Here is a 19,928-nt window from a genome sequence, read left to right as displayed (position 1 = left end):
CTTTTAATTATAATCACTTTGAGAAGAATGGAAGCCAATAACACTTGACTAATTGTGACGGCGGTGTGCCCTCGAGACGCAAGATCACTCCAGACCTCTCCCTCAACACTTCCATGCAACAGTTGTACCAGCGGATGGGTCCAGCTTCTATTCCGCCGAAGACACTAACTAAAGCAGCGAATAAGGTCTCAAACTTCTTTCCGCCAGCTAACAAACATCAGCCTTCAGATCGAAACGAAGAGACGTCCACTATGGCTCTTACCAAGGAAGATTTAATGTCCTCACTTCCATTTTAAAGTCTCGAAGTGTGCAAAGAACTGAGTCAAGACATTCAAACTTCAATAGACCAGGTAAAGCCTGACCTTACCATGCGGATGGCGGATCTTTAACACGACGTAGACTCAGGGGGTACCAGAGTGCTCGACTTGGAAACACATACACAAGAAATGGAAAGGCGCTCCTCTGACCTGCATGAGACAGTCCTCACTCTCCAGGAGCAGCTCCGTCAAACTCAGTTGAAGGCGGAGGACTTGGAAAACAGAGCACAACGCGACAACATACAGATTCAAGACCTTAAAGAAGGAGCAGAGGGACCAGACCTGGAGGCTTTCGTGGAGGGCTTATTTGAAGAGGTCCTCAGCCCACAGACACTCAAAATCAAACTCTAGGAAGTGCACCGGGTTGGAAATCTAGCGACGGGAGGACGACAACGACCACGGGATGTTCTTGCTAAGTTCCACTCCTTTGAAAGAGGCTGTACTTCTGGCAGCATGTAAGAAGGACGTGGTGACCTTCCAAGGTTAGTCTTGCTCCATATATCAGGACTTGGCTCCAGCAACACTGATCAGGAGACAACAGGTTCGGCCCATCACCTCCAAGCTTCGCCAGGATAAAGTGCGTTACCGATGGACCTATCCCTTCAGCTTACACTTTGAATATCTTAACAAACAGAGACATGTGTGGGATCTGAAGAAGGGACTAGACTTACTGGATCTTTCATTACCACACTGACCAACCACAGAGCAGTGCACGGGCCGAACAGTCTACCAACTCCCCCACCTCACAATGGTCCTCAAGCTCCTAAGGACGCCACAAATAATCTAGACTCTGCTCCTACAGCGGACACATTTTTACCTGGGGGACGATGGAAGAGAGAAGATTCAGACCTGTACTTGGGGGTGCAGCTACCGAAAGGAAGCCTGGACTCCTCAGCCGACCCTGCAACTGTTTGCTTTGTGTTGCACCTGAGATACGTGCATAGACAAATAGACTTGTTAGACTTCCAACGTTGTCATCAGCTGATCATCACCACCACCAGGGGGCACATGAACAGGCCCCTCGAGAATCACACACAGTGAGATGACGTAATATCCGTTACATCGAGTTATGAGGCTCGGTTCAGTTACATACATCTTTGTCACTCCGTCCGTTCCAACAGGCGAGACCTGATCATCTGGTCTTGACGCAGTCATCAGGAGGTGCAGAAGGGGTGACAGTAGTTTCTTACCAGGTCCGGGGGCGGGCCGGGACCTCAGTCCTACTGTACCTCCTTCCCACCCACGCGGGTTTTTTTAACCTGCAGTCGGAGGCCTTCCATCGATCTGACATTTGGGACATTATTTTGTTTGATTATGTTCAGAGTTTGGGGGTTGGGGTTTGAGGGGGGGGAGGGGGGAGTCTGGTGGTGACTTTTTTATTTTTAACATTCCTTCATGCAATTACGCTTGGCTTAGTTATGTTATGTTATGTTATTTAATCTTTTGTATAGCGCACGGCTACTCAAAAAGAGTGTCCCGGCGCTTTTAGTAAGGAGGGCTGCATCCTAATAACATAGCACAGTTAAAATGAAAAAAAGACAGAGGCCAAGCGGGCACACAAAAAGCGGGCTACTGGGTAAACAGCCAGGTTTTAAGGCCTTTTCTAAAGGCAAGTAGGCTGGTAGCTCCCCGCAAAGTGAGCGGCAGAGAGTTCCACAACTGTGGCGCTTAGGCTGGGTATTATGCATCAGGTTCAGATTGGTGTCCTTGCAGTAGGTAATATCTTGTAGTTCGCAGGAGGCTGACACAGGGATTCTTCTAGCGAAAGAGGCGACACAGTTGCGATGGTAATAACGGTGGGATCTTGGAATGCCAAAGGCGTTAACTCGCCTCAAAAAAGGCAAAAGGTATGGAAATATAGCTCTGACCATCACCTAGACATAATAGCTCTGCAGGAGACGCACCTGCGACGGGCGGAAAAGTCGCGCCTCCGCCACAAAACCTACCCATTAATTTACAGAGCCTCTGCACTTACCAAACATAGGGGGACTGCGATCCTCTTTCATACTTCCATGAAATTTCAACCCACAGATACCAAATCAGACAAGGAAGGTCGGTGGATAATGGTGAAACGGGTTCTGAAAGGTAAATTGTGCACCTTCATTTCGGCATACGCACCAGACACAGGTCAGGCAACTTTCCTTCGGGGGCTCTTGGGGAAGATTTAGGACTTTGTGGAGGAAACAACACTCCTTATGGGAGATTTTAACCTCGTATGGCAGGCAGGCATAGATAGCACACACCCCCATTGTCAGGAGACTAGTGTCTTTCCCACAGAGGTTAAACAGCAGATGCACGACATGGGCTTTCAAGACACCTGGCTGACCCTATACCCTCAGACACATGATTATACCTTCTACTCACATGTGCACCGCACATATGCCCGCCTTGATCATATCTTCATTAGCCAAAGTCTAATGGGGGCTCTAGGTGAGGCCAAGATCTTCCCACTTTCAGTTTCAGACCACTTTCAGTGTCAGACCACAGTCTCATCTCGATCTGTTTATCATGGGGCACTTTGCCGTCCGTATCTCCCAAATGGTATTTTCCGGCCTCCCTCACAAGGGACAGAGTATTATGCTCGGAATTAAGAGACCCGATCACAGATTTCTTCACCAGGAATTTACCCGAAGCCACCTCTCTGTTTAATAACTGGGACGACTTCAAGGCAGTTTTTAGAGGCATGTGCATAGGTCTTAACTCTCAGCTAAACAAATACCGCGTCCAGGAGCGCATTGACCTGGAGGCTGAGTTATCCACGACAGAAAGAACCAGAAAAACAAGCCCACTAGATCAACTCTCCGCACACTCACAGCGCTGAGGGGAAAACTCGGGCCATATATAACAGAGCAGAGCACACTCTCCTGAAACTACGGCAACTCTCCTATACCCAAGGAAACAAGATAGGTAGACATCTAGCTCGACAGCTAAAGAAAAGCGAGAGAGAGAATACATAGGAGGCATAAAACGTGAACGGGGAGAACTGACACACAAGGACACGGAAAGGCCGATGCATTTGGCAATTTTTATGGCCATTTGTAAACGGGGGAGCCACGAGACAGAGGCACAATGTAATTACTTAAAGTCACAGCACCTTCCCCAGGTCCCCCGAGATTGGAACGACAGACTCACTGCTCCTATAACAACCGAAGAAGTAGCCATAGCTATCAAATCCCTCAAACCACAGAAAGCACCAGGCCCGGACGGGTCTTCTATAAAACCTTCGCTCCTGATCTCGTTCCCCATCTCACCCGCCTTTTTAATGCCATGGCAGAGGCAGGTGCAGTCACTCCCTCGATGGCAGAAGCTGCGATCACAGTGATTCCGAAACCGGGGAAAGACCCGCCATTATGCGCTTCGTACCGCCCCATTGCCCTCCTCAGTTTGGATGCGAAATTATACCCAGCTATCCTTGCAGCCCGACTGAACGACCTCATGCCGATTCTCATTCACCCAGACCAGTCTGGCTTTATCAAAGGCCGCCAGACTCATGACAACACCAGACGTATTGTTCACCTAATCGAAAAAGCCAACAAGAAACATATTCCGGCTGTGTTGGTGGGACTGGATGCAGAGAAGGCATTCGATAGGGTGGATTGGACATTTCTTTTTAGTGCACTCAAGTCCTTCGGCTTTGCTGACAAATTCATTACAATGATCCGGGCCAAGTACGTCCAACCACGCTCCAGAGTACAGGTGAATGGGATAATGTTTACCCCCTTCTCCTTGACCAGGAGCACTCGCCAGGGGTGTCCTTTGTCACCTTCTGTTTGCGCTCAGTATAGAGCCACTCGCTATGGCTATCTGCACTTCTCCCGAGGTTAAGGGCATACCCTTTAGTGGAGAAGAACATGAAATATCACTTTTTGCGGAAGACGTCCTCCTGTCCCTCACAGACCCGGCCAGTTCAAGTTCAAGTTCAAGGATTTATATAGCGCATTACTCACCCAGAGGGTCTCAAGGCGCTTGGGGAGAGGGTACATTATTTATCGAATAGCCAGGTTTTGAGTTCTTTTCTGAAGGAGATGTGGTTCTGTGTAAGGCGGAGGTGAGTGGGGAGTGAGTTCCAGGTTTTGGCAGCCAAGTAGGAGAAGGATCTGCCTCCCATGGTGGATCTTTGGATACGTGGAACTGCTGCGAGGCCTTGATTGGAGGATCTTAGTTGGCGGGTGGGTGTGTAGAAGGATAGTCGAGTGTTGAGGCATTCGGGTCCTAGTTCGTAGAGGGCCTTGTGCGCGTGGGTGAGGAGACGGAATGTTATTCTCTTATTGACGGGAAGCCAGTGGAGGTTTCTCAGGTGGCCGGTAATGTGATCTTGACGAGGGATGTCCAAAATGAGTCTCGCCGATGCGTTTTGGATGCGTTGGAGTTTTTTCTGTAATGTGGCTGTGATTCCGGCGTAGAGGGTGTTTCCGTAGTCCAGTCTGCTCGTGACCAGTGCGTGGGTGACGGTCTTTCTTGTCTCGTGGGGATCCAATGGAAGATTTTTTTTGAGCATACGAAGTACGTTGAAGCAGGAGGATGAGACGGCGTTGACTTGTCTGGTCATCGAGAGAGAGGAGTCTAGGATGAAGCCTAGGTTACGTGCGTGGTCTGTGGGTATGGGTGCTGAACCCAGATCCGAAGGCCACCATGAGTCGTCCCAGGCAGAGGGGGATGATCCTAGGATGAGCACTTCCGTTTTGTCTGAGTTTAGTTTTAGGCGGCTGTTTTTCATCCATACGGCTACTTCTTTCATGCCATCGTGAAGGTTGGTTTTGGCGGTGTTGGGGTCTTTGGTGAGGGAAAGGATCAGCTGGGTGTCTTCTGCGTAGGAGATGATGTTCAGGTTGTGTTGACGCGCGATGGAAGCGAGTGGACTCATGTAAACGTTGAAGAGGGTGGGACTGAGTGATGATCCTTGTGGTACACCGCAGATGACTTCGGTGGCCTCTGATTTGAATGGGGGGAGTCGGACTCTTTGAGTTCTCCCGGCAAGGAATGAGATGATCCAGTCCAGGGCTTTTCCTTTTATGCCGATGTTGCTGAGGCGTTGTATGAGGGTGCTGTGACAGACAGTGTCGAAGGCGGCAGAGAGGTCGAGTAGAATGAGGGCCACTGTTTCTCCGTTGTCCAGTAGTGTTCGGATGTCGTCTGTTGCTGCGATGAGGGCGGTTTCGGTGCTGTGTTTGGCTCGAAAGCCGGATTGTGAGGGATCGAGGGAGTTGTTGGATTCGAGAAAGGCGGCGAGTTGGCTATTGACGGCTTTCTCGATGACTTTGGCCGGGAATGGGAGGAGGGATATGGGGCGGTAATTTTTAAGTTCAGAGGGGTCTGCTGTGGGTTTCTTCAGGATGGCGCTGACTTCGGCATGTTTCCAGCTATCTGGGAAGGTAGCAGAGTTGAAGGAGCAGTTGATGACATCGCGGAGATGGGGTGCGATGATGGAGTCTGCTTTGTTGAAGATGTGGTGGGGACATGGGTCGGTTGGCGAGCCAGAGTGGATGGAATTCATTAGGCGGATGGTGTCTTCAGTGGTGATTGGGTTCCAAGCGCTGAGGTTGTTAGAGGGCGGTTTAGGTTCTGAGGGGGGTGGAGAGGATTGTTCGTTGGAACTGTTTTCGAAGCTGTTATGTATGTCGGCAATTTTGTTGTAGAAGAAGGAGGACAGCGAATCGCAGAGGTCTTGGGAGTGAGTGATGTCCTTTGAGGCTGCGGTGGGGTTGGTGAATTCTTTGACGATGTTGAATAGTTCCTTGCTGTTGTGGGCGTTGTTGTCGAGTCGGTTCTTGAATGCTGATTTCTTGGTGGATCTAATCAGCTGGTGGTGTTTGCGGGTGGCTGCCTTGAGGGTGGTCATGTTGTCGGTGGTTGGGTTTTTTCTCCATGTTTTCTCGAGAATGCGGCATCTCTTCTTGGATATCTTAAGGTCATCGTTGAACCAGGGGGCCTTTTTGCTGTCTTGTGTGGTGTGATGGTTTTTCAAGGGTGCTAATTCGTCAGAGCTGTGAGTGATCCATTGTTTGAATTTGATGGCAGCTTGGTTTTGGTTCGATGATAAAGCGGGTGGGTTTTGGTTGAGCGATGTGAGGAGTTGGTCGGTGGTGATTTTGTTCCATTTTCTTCGGGGGATAGGTTGTGGTGGTTTTGTAGCTGAAGTGAACACAGCTGTGGTCCGTTCAGTGGAGAGCTGTGGTGCGAACGAAGGAGATGTGTTTGCTGGAGGTGAAGATTGGGTCGAGCGTGTGTCCGGCTACATGGGTGGGGGTGTCAACAAGTTGTTTGAGGCCGAGATTGGCCAGGTTGTCAAGGAGGGTGGTGGTGTTGCTGTCGTTTTTCTTTTCCAGGTGGAAGTTGATGTCTCCTAGTAGAATGTAGTTCTCAGAGGCCAGGGCATGTGGACTGATGAAGTCAGTGATGTCTTTGCTGAATTGTTTATGGGTTCCTGGTGGTCTGTAGATGAGGGTGCCTCTAAGTGTGGTCCTGGGGTCGTGTGGATCTGGAAGTGGAGGTGTTCTGCGGTTGTGAAGTTATCGTCGGAGCTGGTCGTGAATTTGATGGTGTTCTTATGGACGATGGCGATGCCTCCTCCTGTTTGGACGGTGCGGTCTTTTCGGATGATCTTGTAATTGTCCGGGATGGCTATGGCGATGTTGGGTGTTGATGATGCGTTCATCCATGTTTCAGTAAGGAAGGCGACGTCCGGTGATGTAGTGTCGAGTAGATCCCAGAGTTCGGTGGCGTGCCTGTGGACCGAGCGGGTGTTCAGCAGGATGCACTTCAGGTGGTTAGTGTCGGAGCTGTGTTTGGGGTTAGTGGAAGTGGTATGGGTCTTGATGCTGGTAAATTTGCAGGAGTGGCAGGCGTAGGAGCCGTGGGTACGTCCCGGGGCAGCTTCGTAGCATTGGGGTGAGCGTCCGGGGTTAAGGGCCGAGAGGGTAGCGGCGTCATACGTAATGCGGGTGGTGTGGGTTTTGCGAGGACCAGGGGGTCTGGCGCTGGGCGCGGTCCAGGAGCGGACGGGCGTAGACGGGCTTACCTTTGGCGCACCTTCGGCGCGACCGCTGCGCGTGGACGCTGCGCGTAGGTCCATCTGTCTTAAATGGAGAGTGGAGGGGGGCGGAGCGTGGGAGGGTCAGCTGGGAGGCGGTAGCGGGGAGGAGAGGCGGGCCAGGGGAAAGCACAACAACAAGATGGTGGTCGGAAAGAGAAAGCGAAACAGGGGCACAGCCAACAATAATAAACCCCAAATATGCAGCAAATATACCAGTATGCTTGCAAAATGTCTCAGCAATGTCGCGCTAATTATCAAAGCTGAAAGTGCGACGCTCCGTTGTTATGCGCTATGTCCGGCTGAATGGGCTAATAATATAAGTTGAAAACAGGCTACGATACCAGTCGCGGAAAGCAGGGCAATGCGCTTCAGCTGTAGGAGTCGCGGAAAGCAGGTTGATGCGCTTCAGCTGTAGGCGCTAGGTTCTGGAGTCAGGAAGCGTGGGGAGCGACCGCTTTGGAACAAGTCCAGACGGCCACCTCTTTACCAGCACTCCAAGCGGAACTCACACATTCTGAAGCGGTATCAGGTTTCAAGGTAAATTTGAATACATCTTATATACTTAACCTCACAGTCCCTACAGCTGAGGTTGAGTGCCTCAGGTCGAGCACCCCGCTTCAATGTACTTCCCGACCGCTCCAATACTTGGGAATTCAATTGACACCCCGTGTGAAGGAGCTTTAAAAAGCTAACTTTCCCCCTTCTCTGTTGAAACTCCAGGCAGATCTCACCCACTAGAAACAGCTTTTTATCTCCTGGCTGGGCCACATCCATGCAATCAAAATGACAGTACTTCCTAAACTATTACATCTCTTCCAAGCCCTTTCAGTAGAATTGGAAAAAGATTTTCTCCCCTGAGTAAAATCTATGATACTGCGGTTCATTTGGCAGGGCGGCCGTGCTCGCTTCTCCTTCTCCATTTTACGGAGACCACGGGGCGAGGGTGGGGTAGGTCTCCCAGACTTTGGTCTCTACTACAAAGCATCGCAGTTACGAGTGGTGACCAAGTGGGCCAAGAGGGAGTCAGAGAAACATTGGCTCCATATGGACAGGAAGGTGACAGGGAAGTCGATCTAGGACCACATATGGAAGCCCAAGAGAGACAGGCCAGAGAACGTATATATTAGCACGCCTATCCGGACCACCCTTAAGGTACAGGATTCTATATCACAAAACGACCGGTGGACCACCTTTCCGTCACCAAATACCCCAATACACTTCAACTTGGCCTTTCCCCCCGGCCTTACGAGAGGGACCCTTTGACCTGTGGAGGGAGAGAGGCTGCAGATCACTGACACACCTTTTCCATAACCATGATATTCTCACTTTTGACAGCTGTAAGAGGGATCATGGACTGGAGCATACAGAATATTATCACTATCTTTAATTGAAATACTGTGCGCTTACACCCCACATTTATGAGGAAGCCACTCGACCCCTCACAAAATGTTAGTACTTATGTACAAACGGTAGATTATATGAAGGGTGTGATCTCCTTTTTATACAACTATCTTCTCACCTCTATGCACACCTGAAGCTCCTTACATGTGCATGTGGGAAACTACATTACAGCGGGACATTCAGGATAGCGAGTGGGCGGGACTTTGGTCAGATATTCCAAAATGTAACCATTCCATAGAACTAAGGGAGGCTCACTTGAAAACAATGATGGTCTGGTACCTCTACCCTACCAAGATTAAAAATATATTTCCGGAGTCATCTGCTCTGTGTTGGACAGGTTGTGGCCTATTGGGCGACTTTCAGCATATTTGGTGAGACTGCCCAGGGATACGACCCTTTTGGGAGGAGGTTCTCGCACAAATTACAGATATACTGGGGTATCCTATTCCGACATCCATGACAGCCACCCTACTCGGCCTTCGTGATCCCTCCCTCAAAAACCAAACTAAAGCTGACAAGACCATTATGTGGACATGCTTTGGGGATGCGAAGGTAGCCATAGCAGCCGCGTGGAAGAACAAGGAAACCCCCGCCATCTTGTTATGGCATTCCAGACTCTGGAAACTATTGAGCCTTGAAAGGATGGCGGATATCTGCAGAGATGACTATAAAATTTCGAATATAGATGGGGTCCGCTAGTAGCATTCCTTAGAAAGGCTCTACCGTCCGCCGTCTGCCCTCCATCGATCAGAGCCATGCACCTGTTTCAATTTTAACTTGCTTTGACCTCCTAGCATTGTCCCCAAGATGCATTTGAGTAGCCGCCACCAAGGCTGGGTTGGGGTGGGTAGGGGGGAGGGGTTTCTGGTTTAACATGTTCTCTAAGAATATGGCTACGACTGGTTCCCATTAAATGTTGCCTCCTTGTTGGAGGGATTAGATTATTATTATTGTAAACGCAAGGTAGATGAGGAGTAAGTTCTAATCACTACTATCTTACTTCATGTCCTTGATATTGATGACACTGTACTTATTCCTCTAGGACTTTGGGATATGATGGGGGGTACATATCTATGATTAAGGGTTGTTTCTTTTTTGTTTATGTAGCCATCTTGAATGTCTAACTATATCTGGATGTATCATACGCCAGTTAACTCTGTACTACTTGATAACATTTTAATAAACATATCTTTGAGAAAAAAAGGCAATGCTGGTAGAAATTGGGGCGCATTAAAGGTTGACTGAAAATTAAATAAATCAACAAAACACACATGGACGAATGATTGAATAATGATAGCGTGTAGATAAGCATGACACAACAAAACAGAAATGAACCCCTCAAGATAAATGATTCCCTCATTATTAAACAGTAATTCTGTGTAATTTCAAGGTCAAATATTCAGTCTTAATACAAAACTGCATCCAAAATATTCAATCAAAGATACCTCAGTATTTTCTCCAGATATGAATATGATTTGAGCTCTATAGTATCTCAAGTTTTCTGAATCAGAAAAGGGTGCCAAGCAAACCAAGTCAGGATGGGGGCGAACTTGAAGAGGTATCAGCTGATGGTTGGAGATCTCAGTGGTGAGATTTCTAAGAATTCGCATGTTTTTCTCATCAATTCTGTAGCCCCAGAAATGACCAACTTCTACTACCTAAAAAGAATTTGAAAAGAGTAAAAATAAAACAAATGAATTAACAGTTACATTAGAAATATGCTTACTTTTGTTTTCATGAGAAAATATGCCATATATAAATAGCATTAATAACAATTTTTTATATAAGTTAGCAACACACATTTAACATATTCCGCACTAAACTGCACAGAGAGTCTTTGCATTGGCAATTTCTATCTTTTCATGCATTTATGTTTCAACATGTTTATATTTAATTATTCTGCAAACCTGTCTCAATAAATGCAGACAGGACCTCTCAAGATTTTTATATTCCCTATGAGTTGAGACTATTTATGTTCAACGCCGCAACTTATCATATGGTTAAGGCCTGGAGTACTCGCAAGAGGTTCCACCCTACCAACCAGAATGGCAGCAGAATCTTTCTAATACAACGTTATACCATCAGTACCGGACTAGTTTACTGCTGCAAGGCATATCTGCTAAACTATTGGCCATGGAGCTCGAGCGAGTACCACTGGAAAGGAATCCCTTTCATTTAAAAGGCCCAACTTCCTCACGGAGGAGAATGAGTAAGCAAGATCATTTGTATAGTGCACACCGAAGTGTTATCTGTTTCTTGGTGCTGGTCACCTCCACACCAACAAAAGAACAAAAGCCAAGAGTGTAAAGAGAAAAGTTTTTCAAAGCTGGATATTTCTGGTCTCTTGTTTCAACGTTTTAGAGAACGCAGTGCTTAATTTGAGCCAATGGTAGCAAATGCAGTGCACCAGTATTTATTTTTGGGGATCGGCACTTATGCTAGAAAGAGAATGGAGGTCAATGAAGAGCTCTTTTGCCGCCCATGATGTGATCATGTTTATAATGGACTTAATAACTAATAAAATGCCCCATTCGGCATTTTCTGTGGTCAATTAATAAGATATTAAGGGAGTGGAGGCACAAAATTGGCATAGTCTATGCAAGAGTTAACCACACCACCACACAGAGAGATGAAAGTTGAGAGGAACAAATCGATGTTTATAAAATACCCAAGCCTGGGCAGAGCTCGTGGAGTTCCGCTATGTGGAATTCTGCAAAGTGACAAAAAAAACTCCTCCAAGCTCACTGGAGCTCCGCGAGAGATGCGGAGTGGGTTACCTTGCGTTGTTCACACAGATTTTTAATTCCGGATGTTTGTCCTGTGCTGTAAAATCAGCATAAACGACATCTCGCCCAGTGCAAGAGGGTGCTGCTTCTTTCTGCTGCTCGAGTAGAAGTTCTATTCAAGCAGCAGCTTCCTCATCGCAAACCATCCGTGACTGCCTGCTTTGAGAAATCTTGCTGGGAAGTGGTCTAGCTTTGGATATTCCTCGCTCGCGGTTGCCAACTTACAGCTTTTTGGAACTTTGTGAGCTCCGCAGAGTGGAAAAAACTATGCAAATTCCGTGAACAGAGAGGAGTTTACCACCCAGGCTTAAAACTATCCTTTACTTGAGGGAGGAATTACTGGCCAGATTGAAAATAGAACTCAAGACGCTTCTACGGCCAGGCAGAGAGGTACTGAAATGAAAGGAGGTTAGATGCCAAAAGTTATTCACCTGAGCAGAAGAGTGAGTACTGTCTTATTCTGATACAGTAATAAGGGGATCTAAAGTCATAACAATTTCAAGGCCGACAAGCTAGGCTACTAATCAAGAAAGAGAAATTGCTACCTGAGTCTAAGTAATGTAAGAGTGTTATAGAACTTGGTGTGTAAAAATGTAAAAACGATTGGCTGTAAATCAATATTGAATAGAGAGAAGAGTGAACCCTGGGGAATACCACATCTGAGGGAGGTAGGGGAAACTAAAAAGGGACCAATTGTTTGTTATACGTTTTGGGACTTACCAATGTCTGAGCCAAACACCCCGACATAAAAGTAAGTATAATTAGAATTTAGAAATTTACTGTGTCAAAGATGGCAGACAAGGCAAACAGGCAGGGTAGTGAGGAAGACCTGCTGCCATCCATCTCTAGCGCATTCTTCTAAACATTTATGAAGGCCTAACCCCAATGGTGGGATATTTTTCCATACAACACTAAAGTTCAAATGTTAGACTGGCACTTAGACAGCAAACTGCAGAATGACTACGATTCACAACCAGGAATATTCCAACTGAAACAAGAACCTCAAGCAACCCCAACTATAAACCAGTAATTTCATTGGGGAATGCAGAAAAATATGAAGCCCTGTTTCTGACGTATCACAAGTGGAAGCAAGACTGTGGTCAGTGATTTCTGGAGCACTATCCTCGGCTACTTACTTTTTTCCACAGAGAGCTGTAAAAGAATAACTACAGCACACAGACAGTAAGACAAGTTGGATATCTTGGAATCTTATTTTGAACTGCACCCGCTCCCATGGGGAGAAGGAAAATAATGGTTTTGCGAGGAGATAAAGTCTCAACCACAAATACTGTTACAAAAGGTAAGTATCTTTCTTCAAGGGTACTACTACTACTACTATATATGGATTCCTCAGTTATTAACAAGTCCCATTGCAATATCCACCAGGAAGTGGGGTGTAGGAGTGCTGATTAACTGACTTGTATGAGTCTCTCAAAGTACCCAGGCCAGGAAGAGCTAACCACCCTCCTGCTGATGGCTTAGTGGTATATTATGATGCACATGCAGCAAATGGAAGGACTGTGTTCAACCCCATGCACACATACTTGTGGCATTTGGAGCATGGCAGGAAACCAGATGTGATTAAATGCAGTTTGAAATTCTAAAATGTTAGAACATAACTGGGTAAGATACCAAAAAAAGATGTCCAGATCTGAGCAATGAAAAAGATATCTAATGTCAGAGTACTCAGCTACGCTGTAAATAGGCCAGTGTTGACTGGTGTAGTGTAGTTCCTATATTCCCAATAGGCTCAGCGCATTGGAATAATATATACTATAGTTTAGACGTAGGACTGAGGTCGACTAGGTCTCTATCGAATATACTAAACTTAATAGTGAGTGCCAGCTAGCTCAGAGGTCACTAGAAACTTTCTCGAATTCACAAGAAGGGATTAGTTTCTGAAAACCGCATAAACATGACAACTTTGTTTCCCAAGAATAAGAAATGTATCTCCAGAGTTGTGGAAACAATAGATAAGTATTTCACTCAGTCACTCGTGCAAGCTTCGTTTCAACAGAGGTGCAGAGAAATAGAGAGACGGGCGTTTTCAATAAAAGGTTTTATTGAACAGTCTTCTTTCTCATGCAAGTAAAGTGAACTGCTACAATCGTAATGCAGACTGCAAAGTAGAATGCGTACAGCGAGAACAATATTATAAAATAATACTGTAAGAGCAGTGTATGGTTTCTAAACCATATATAAATACATACATAAATAAATAACAATGGCTTAAAGTACTCAACTACCCCAATGTACCTAACCTACGTCTAATACGTGGGAGGGAGCAAGTGTGGTGTAGCATAAGTTTAGTTTTTCTTTGCCAAGAATCTATCCAAGGTTTCTCTAGGTTCTAATCAGCTCCATACCTTAGTTTAGAATGAAGGAGGTCTGGTATCTCAGTCTCGGGACTCGATTTCCCAACACCCCGCAAGGGGAGCTTGGAAACACTGGAGCTGGAATCTCGCCGGGAGAAATGCAGCCTCTCGATCAGTGCGTCAGCTTGAGGGTTGACTTCCTTCGGCACTTGCTGTAGCAAGCTGCGTCGGGCAAGTATATAGTTGAACTGCTCCAAACCACTGTGTCTTGCTAGAGCAAGTAAAGGCATATTTATACCTTGAAGGTGCCTGATTTGACGTAAAATCAGGCATAATAACGTCAGGAAAGAACTCCAAGGGAATAGTAGGTCTTTGTGAAGTACATGAGTTCTTGGAAAAATCAATATGAGCAAGGGGAGGTCCCTGACTGCTTAAGCCGATTTTCCAAGAAATCGTTGTGACGTTTTGGTATGGGTGGAAGTAGCCATGCCTGTTTTTGGACTGCATGGGCTATGTCTAAATAAGGGAATGATTTCTATGCCTATATTAGGGCAATGTGAATTGCACCTATATAAGGGCATGAATCGGGAAAATTCACTTTGGATCCTAAAACTCCATACACCACTGGGGTTATGAAGTACACTGAACTGTTGTAATTATGTCAGGAGGCTATGCAGCATAATGGCTGAAGCAGAAGCGGTTCTGTAGCGGAGCTGCAAGGAGAGGTGTCACACTGAATTGGTTCTACAACAGGAGCACAGTAGGGCTTACAGATCACCTTCAGGCCCACTTCCAAAGGTCTAGGACTAGGGTGGCACCATTTGTGGGGGGGGTAGGAGATAGGGGTAGGGGGGGAGGCTCAAAACTGGTAGAGTCCAGGTGCTGTGTTTAAGGGGATTGGAGTCTTTTCTGTCCCGGAGGCTTTGATCAGGAGTCCGGCCACCCAGCCCTCTCTGTAGATCCTGGGATCAGGATGAAGATCCAGTCCTCCTCTTCAGACAGCAGGGCAGGAGTCCTTCTTGCAGAGCAGCACAGCAGTGCTTCTGAGTCTTCCACACGTCCAGAGGTGTACTAAACAGTTGGGTCTAAGGATCCATTATGTATACCTAGTGCCCACTTTGAAGTAGGAGCAGTTTGAGGTTTCCATCCCCAGAGGTGTCTGGAATTTTCTGCCTGCTGCCCTGGCCCCAGCTTGTCGGTGGTCACAAAGACTAGTAGCAAACCCTTTGTAAGTGTGCTCTGCAGAGCCTTTGTGATGTGCGGGTGTGGTAAGTTACATCGCCCCCCCCCCCCTCATCAAGTCAGAAATGGCTCATTCTGCCAAAACCTATGTCTCCTTGGTTTCACTATCTGGAAGCAATACAAAAAGACCAATTATCAGCTACACCTAGTCATGTGACCGAGTAAACAGGCTACAGGCTGCAGGCACCAAAGGGTTCGGATAACAAAAATGCCAAATGTATTCCCACATGGGAACAGGTCAGCACGTACTTCCAAGCCATGTCCTCCCTGGACCAGTTTCAAGGCATCATCCCTCATCAGCGAGGCTAGCTTGAATTCAGTGACACAGTGAGCCCGGGAACCACATATGGGCATACCCGGCGCACTTAGGGCATAAGACACACAGATAATGGACGGTATGCAGAGCAAATCAAACACTCACCTCCATACGCACCATGCCCTATTGTGGGTCCCTTGCTCACTGCGCCACTGGATTCAAGCTAGCCTGGCTGATGAGGGGTGATGCCCCGAAACCAGTCCCAGGATGCTTGTTTCCAGTCCAGGTAGGACCTGGCTTGGCAGTTCGGGCTTGACTGTTCTCACGAGGAACAGGGTCAAGAATGATTTGCATATGGGTGGGTCCAAACTGGGGTGGCGTTGTGAGCAAAAGAATGATGGGTTAAACCCAGATTTTGTGACTGGGGGTGAATGCTTGCATTGTTCAGCATTCTGTCCATCATTTGTTCCTTTTGCTTTTTTCGCCTTAAATGGGAAGGGTATGCCGAGGTATGGGTCCCTTGCTCACTGCACCACTGGATTCAAGCTAGCCTGGCTGATGAGGGGTGATGCCCCGAAACTGGTCCCAGGATGCTTGTTTCCGGTCTAGGGAGGACCTGGCTTGGAAGTTCGGGTTCTACTGTTCCCATGAGGAACAGGGTCAAAACTGATTAACATAAGGCTGGGTCCAACAGGGGTAGCGTTGTGAGCAAAGGAACAATGGATTAAACCCAGATCTTTGTGACTGGGGGTGAATATTTGCATAGTTCAGCATTCCGTTCATCATATATACCTTTAACTTTCTTAAAGGGCCATTTTCAGAATTGTGTCGTAAAATCCAACTTTACCATTAAAGAGGGTTTGAAATTACAATTCTTGAGACACCAAACTTGACATTCCTAACTGCTCCCATTTGAAAGTTTTCACTTATGAAATATAATAAGGTAACAATGTTATTGTATGGGATAGGGAGCCCTTGTAGTAGTGAAAAACGAATGTAGGAGTTTTACATTACTAGAACATGTAAAAGTACATGTCCAACTTTTTGAACATGCTACATGCAAGGCCCTACATAGTGGGCTGTTTAGGGCTTACACTAGGGGTGACATATATATTTGAAAGGGAAAGGGAGATTTTGGCCTGGCTAAAATAGCCAGGACAAAATGGAAGTTGAAAACTGCACCTACAGGCTGTAATGGTAAACCTGAGACATGTGGAAAGGTCTACTTAAGTTGGTGGCATAATAAGTGCTGCAGGCCCACTTTAGCAGCATTTAATTTACAGGCTATGCATACATGTACAGAAACTTTACTAGGGACTTGAAAGTAAATTAAATGTGCCAATTGGTTGTAAGGCAATTTTACCATGTTTAGAGGAGAGAGCACAAACGTTAGCACTGGTTAGCAGTGGTAAAGTGCACAGAGTCCTAAGGCTAACAGAAACGAGATCCGCAAAAAATGGAGGACTGAGGCAAAAGGCATGGGGGAAAATCACCCAAAGGCGGTCAGGTCTAACAGGTCTGTTTTGAGAGGGGAATGTCCCCATCTTTTTAAAATCCCCTTTCCTACCTTTAACTCTACCTGCCTAGAACCCTAACAAAACCTTTCCCCATTTTACCTTTATCCACCCCTTCACCATACAATTGCTGTTACCTCCTTTTACCTATACCCACCCCTAAACCCACCTTTACATTCTTTACTTCTACAAACCCTTTAACCCTAAAATTATCCTTTTTCCCCTCTACCTACCCCTTAACCCAATAATTCACCTTTCCCTTCCTTTACCTCCATCTACCCCATATCCGTAAAATCACCCTACCCCATTACCTTTACCAACCTTTAAACCGCTGATGCCTCAACCCACCATGTAACCCTAAATACACTTCACCCCCTTTACCTCAACTCACTATTTAACCTCCTTTACACCTACCCATATCTTAACCCTTTTTATTTAAAAAGACTTACCTTACTTTGCGGAATAAAGCACTTTGTGGTAAAGGATATGACGCAAAGGTGAAAACTCATTCAAGTCACTTGCCTGTATGGTATTTACTTGCGAGGTAAATGTTACATACTGGCTCTAACAGAACTGTCCGGTATAAAGCTGACTTGCTTAACCATGTTAGATTAAATAAGCCCATGATAAATTGGGGGACCAGTAAGAACAAATGAATGAGGACTAATTTACCACACCATGCATATCCCTTCCAAAACTCAGGCTTAAAGAAGCAAAATGCAGTCACTCACAAGGAAGGACTAATACTCCAGCCACCGAATAGCTGCTCTGTGGGCTAGGCCCAATGGGAATTATACCGACAACAAAACACAGGATAAAGTGACTGATATGTTCCCCGCATGAGCTCTGGCTAGTTCTAACCATAGACCATCCCTAAAAAGAAATGAAAGGAGAGCATGCCTTGCTTACAGGGACAAGAACATTTACTTCTGGTGACATTGCTTTGCAACTCTTCGCCTGGACCTTCTCTGGCACTAACTTAATAAAACGGTGTCATAAGGGATTCTTGATGAGCAATGAGTGAGAAGTATCCAGTAGAAATATACATACATATAGTTATAAATATATCAGCTTGAAGTTATTTCAAATTTTAATTTAGTTACAAGACTCAGCTTAAAATATTAAAAACATGGGAGCCTAGACAGATATGCATGAAGAGACTTACCTCTGTGACATTAATGGATAGATGAAGACTTGTGATAGTTTGAGCGTGTTCAGGAATACCAAAGGAAATTTGCACGGGTTCAACCATCTGCTTCTGACAATCTACATTTATTCTGCAAACATAGATACTTACTTTAGTCTCAAAATTGACTTGAAGCATCAAGGACATAATGCATGTACTTAGAAAAGTACTAAATGTTTAAACAACTGTCCTCCAATAGGAAACTAAATACATCATATGAAAGTTTACCCACACAAACTAACATCGGACAGTAGAATCAGAATTATAAAATTCAGAGTAAGTTACATCTGTGTACTTGACTGCTACTAAGCTTCTCACATAATTTTGTTTTGTTTTACAGACTTATCTTAAAGAAAACATTGGCATGATTCACATAACAGATAAGATGAATAGGTTACTTACCTTTGGTAATCCTTTTTCTGGTAGATACAATGTCTAGTCACAGGTTCTTCGTGCTGTCGATCTTCCCAGGCAAATGACTACATCCAGGGACTCTATGCAATATCCTATGTGCAGGTAATAATAATAATAATAATAAAACCATTTATAAAGCGCCTGGTTACGCAAAAACAGTGTGTCCCCGCGCTGAATACTGCAAAATAGCTCAAAGGAAAGGACAGGGGTGGGTCAAAAAGGGAGCAGAAAAGGAACAAGGGTTACGCCCGGGGAAAGAGAAAGGTTTTGAGTTTTTTCCGGAACCTATTTTCAGAGGGTTCCATCCGGAGATCAAGCGGGAGTTCGTTCCAACATTTGGCAGCTAGGTATCTGAACGAACATCCACCCATCCTGGCTCTGGTGATTTTGGGGAGTTTAAACATCATCGTCCCGGAAGATCTCAGGTCCCTAATGGGGCGATGTATCGTTAGAAGATTTTGAAGATAGTCCGGACCTATGCCCTGAGCGATACGATGAGCAAAGCAAAGGGACTTAAATTTAATTCACTCCTTAATAGGGAGCCAGTGAAGTTTAGACAGAGCGGATTTCCCTGATGCTCTGCGGGGAAGTTTGAGTACAAGGCGAGCTGCGGCATTCTCAGCACACTGGAGTTGGTGTAGTCCTTTTTTGCTCAAACCCAAAAGCAGAGCATTACCATAATCAAGGTGGGGGGTTACCAATGCGTGGACTATGGTCTTTCTGGAGTCGATGGGTAAGAGATCTAAAACCTTACGGAGAACTTTCAGTATGCTGAAGCACCTGGCTGTCACTTTACTGACATGGGATTTATAAGAGAGATCTGAGTCGAGTTGAGTGTTATGCCCAGATTACGCACCGAATCCACAGGACGAGGTGGGCTGCCTAGTTCCGCAGGCCACCACATGTGTGACCATGCTGAGGCCGATTTCCCCACAACCAGCAACTCGGTTTTATCGCCATTAAGGCGTAGACAGTTAAGGTTCATCCAAGCTGCCACCGATGAAAGACAGTTAGAGAAGTTGGTGGCATCTTCTCTGTGTTCGGGCGTGAGCTTAAACATCAGTTGGGTGTCATCAGCGTAACTGACAATGCCCACCCCAAAGGTCTCAACTATTCGGGCCAGGGGTTCCATATAGATATTAAACAAAGTAGGGTTCAGGCTCGAGCCCTGTGGAACCCCGCGGCTTACTTTCCTAAGAGAGGATTTAAAGGGGGGGGGGGGGGCAGTGCACCTGAAAGCTCCTGTTGACCAAGAAGGACTCTATCCAGGCTAGAGCCCGTCCCTCCACTCCCATGTCAGACAGGCGAGACAGCAGCGTTGAGTGCAGCACGGTGTCAAAGGCTGCACTAAGATCTAATAGGACCAACGCTGCTGTCTCTCCATCATCCACTATGCGCCTTAGGCCCTCGGTGGAAAAGAGTAGGGCTGACTCTGTGGAGTGTCCCGCTCTGAAACCCGATTGA

General features: G+C 46.3%; 1 protein-coding gene across 2 annotated transcripts in view; it reads right to left on the bottom strand.

Annotated features, from left to right (window-relative positions):
- The window catches only part of TDRD9 (tudor domain containing 9), a 2,642,469-nt gene that overhangs the window by 756,199 nt on the left and 1,866,342 nt on the right, over positions 1-19,928 (bottom strand). For both annotated transcript variants that reach the window (XM_078660267.1, XM_078660268.1), the window contains 2 exons: positions 18,030-18,141; positions 10,197-10,409 (listed from right to left, as the gene is read on the bottom strand). In XM_078660267.1, the coding sequence (XP_078516393.1) occupies positions 10,197-10,409; positions 18,030-18,141 (325 nt within the window). The remainder of the gene's footprint in view (positions 1-10,196; positions 10,410-18,029; positions 18,142-19,928) is intronic.

The sequence above is a fragment of the Lissotriton helveticus genome, chromosome 9 (genome assembly GCF_964261635.1).
Source record: "Lissotriton helveticus chromosome 9, aLisHel1.1, whole genome shotgun sequence".
Taxonomy (NCBI): Eukaryota; Metazoa; Chordata; class Amphibia; order Caudata; family Salamandridae; genus Lissotriton; species Lissotriton helveticus.
This window is presented reverse-complemented; position numbering and strand designations above follow the sequence as displayed.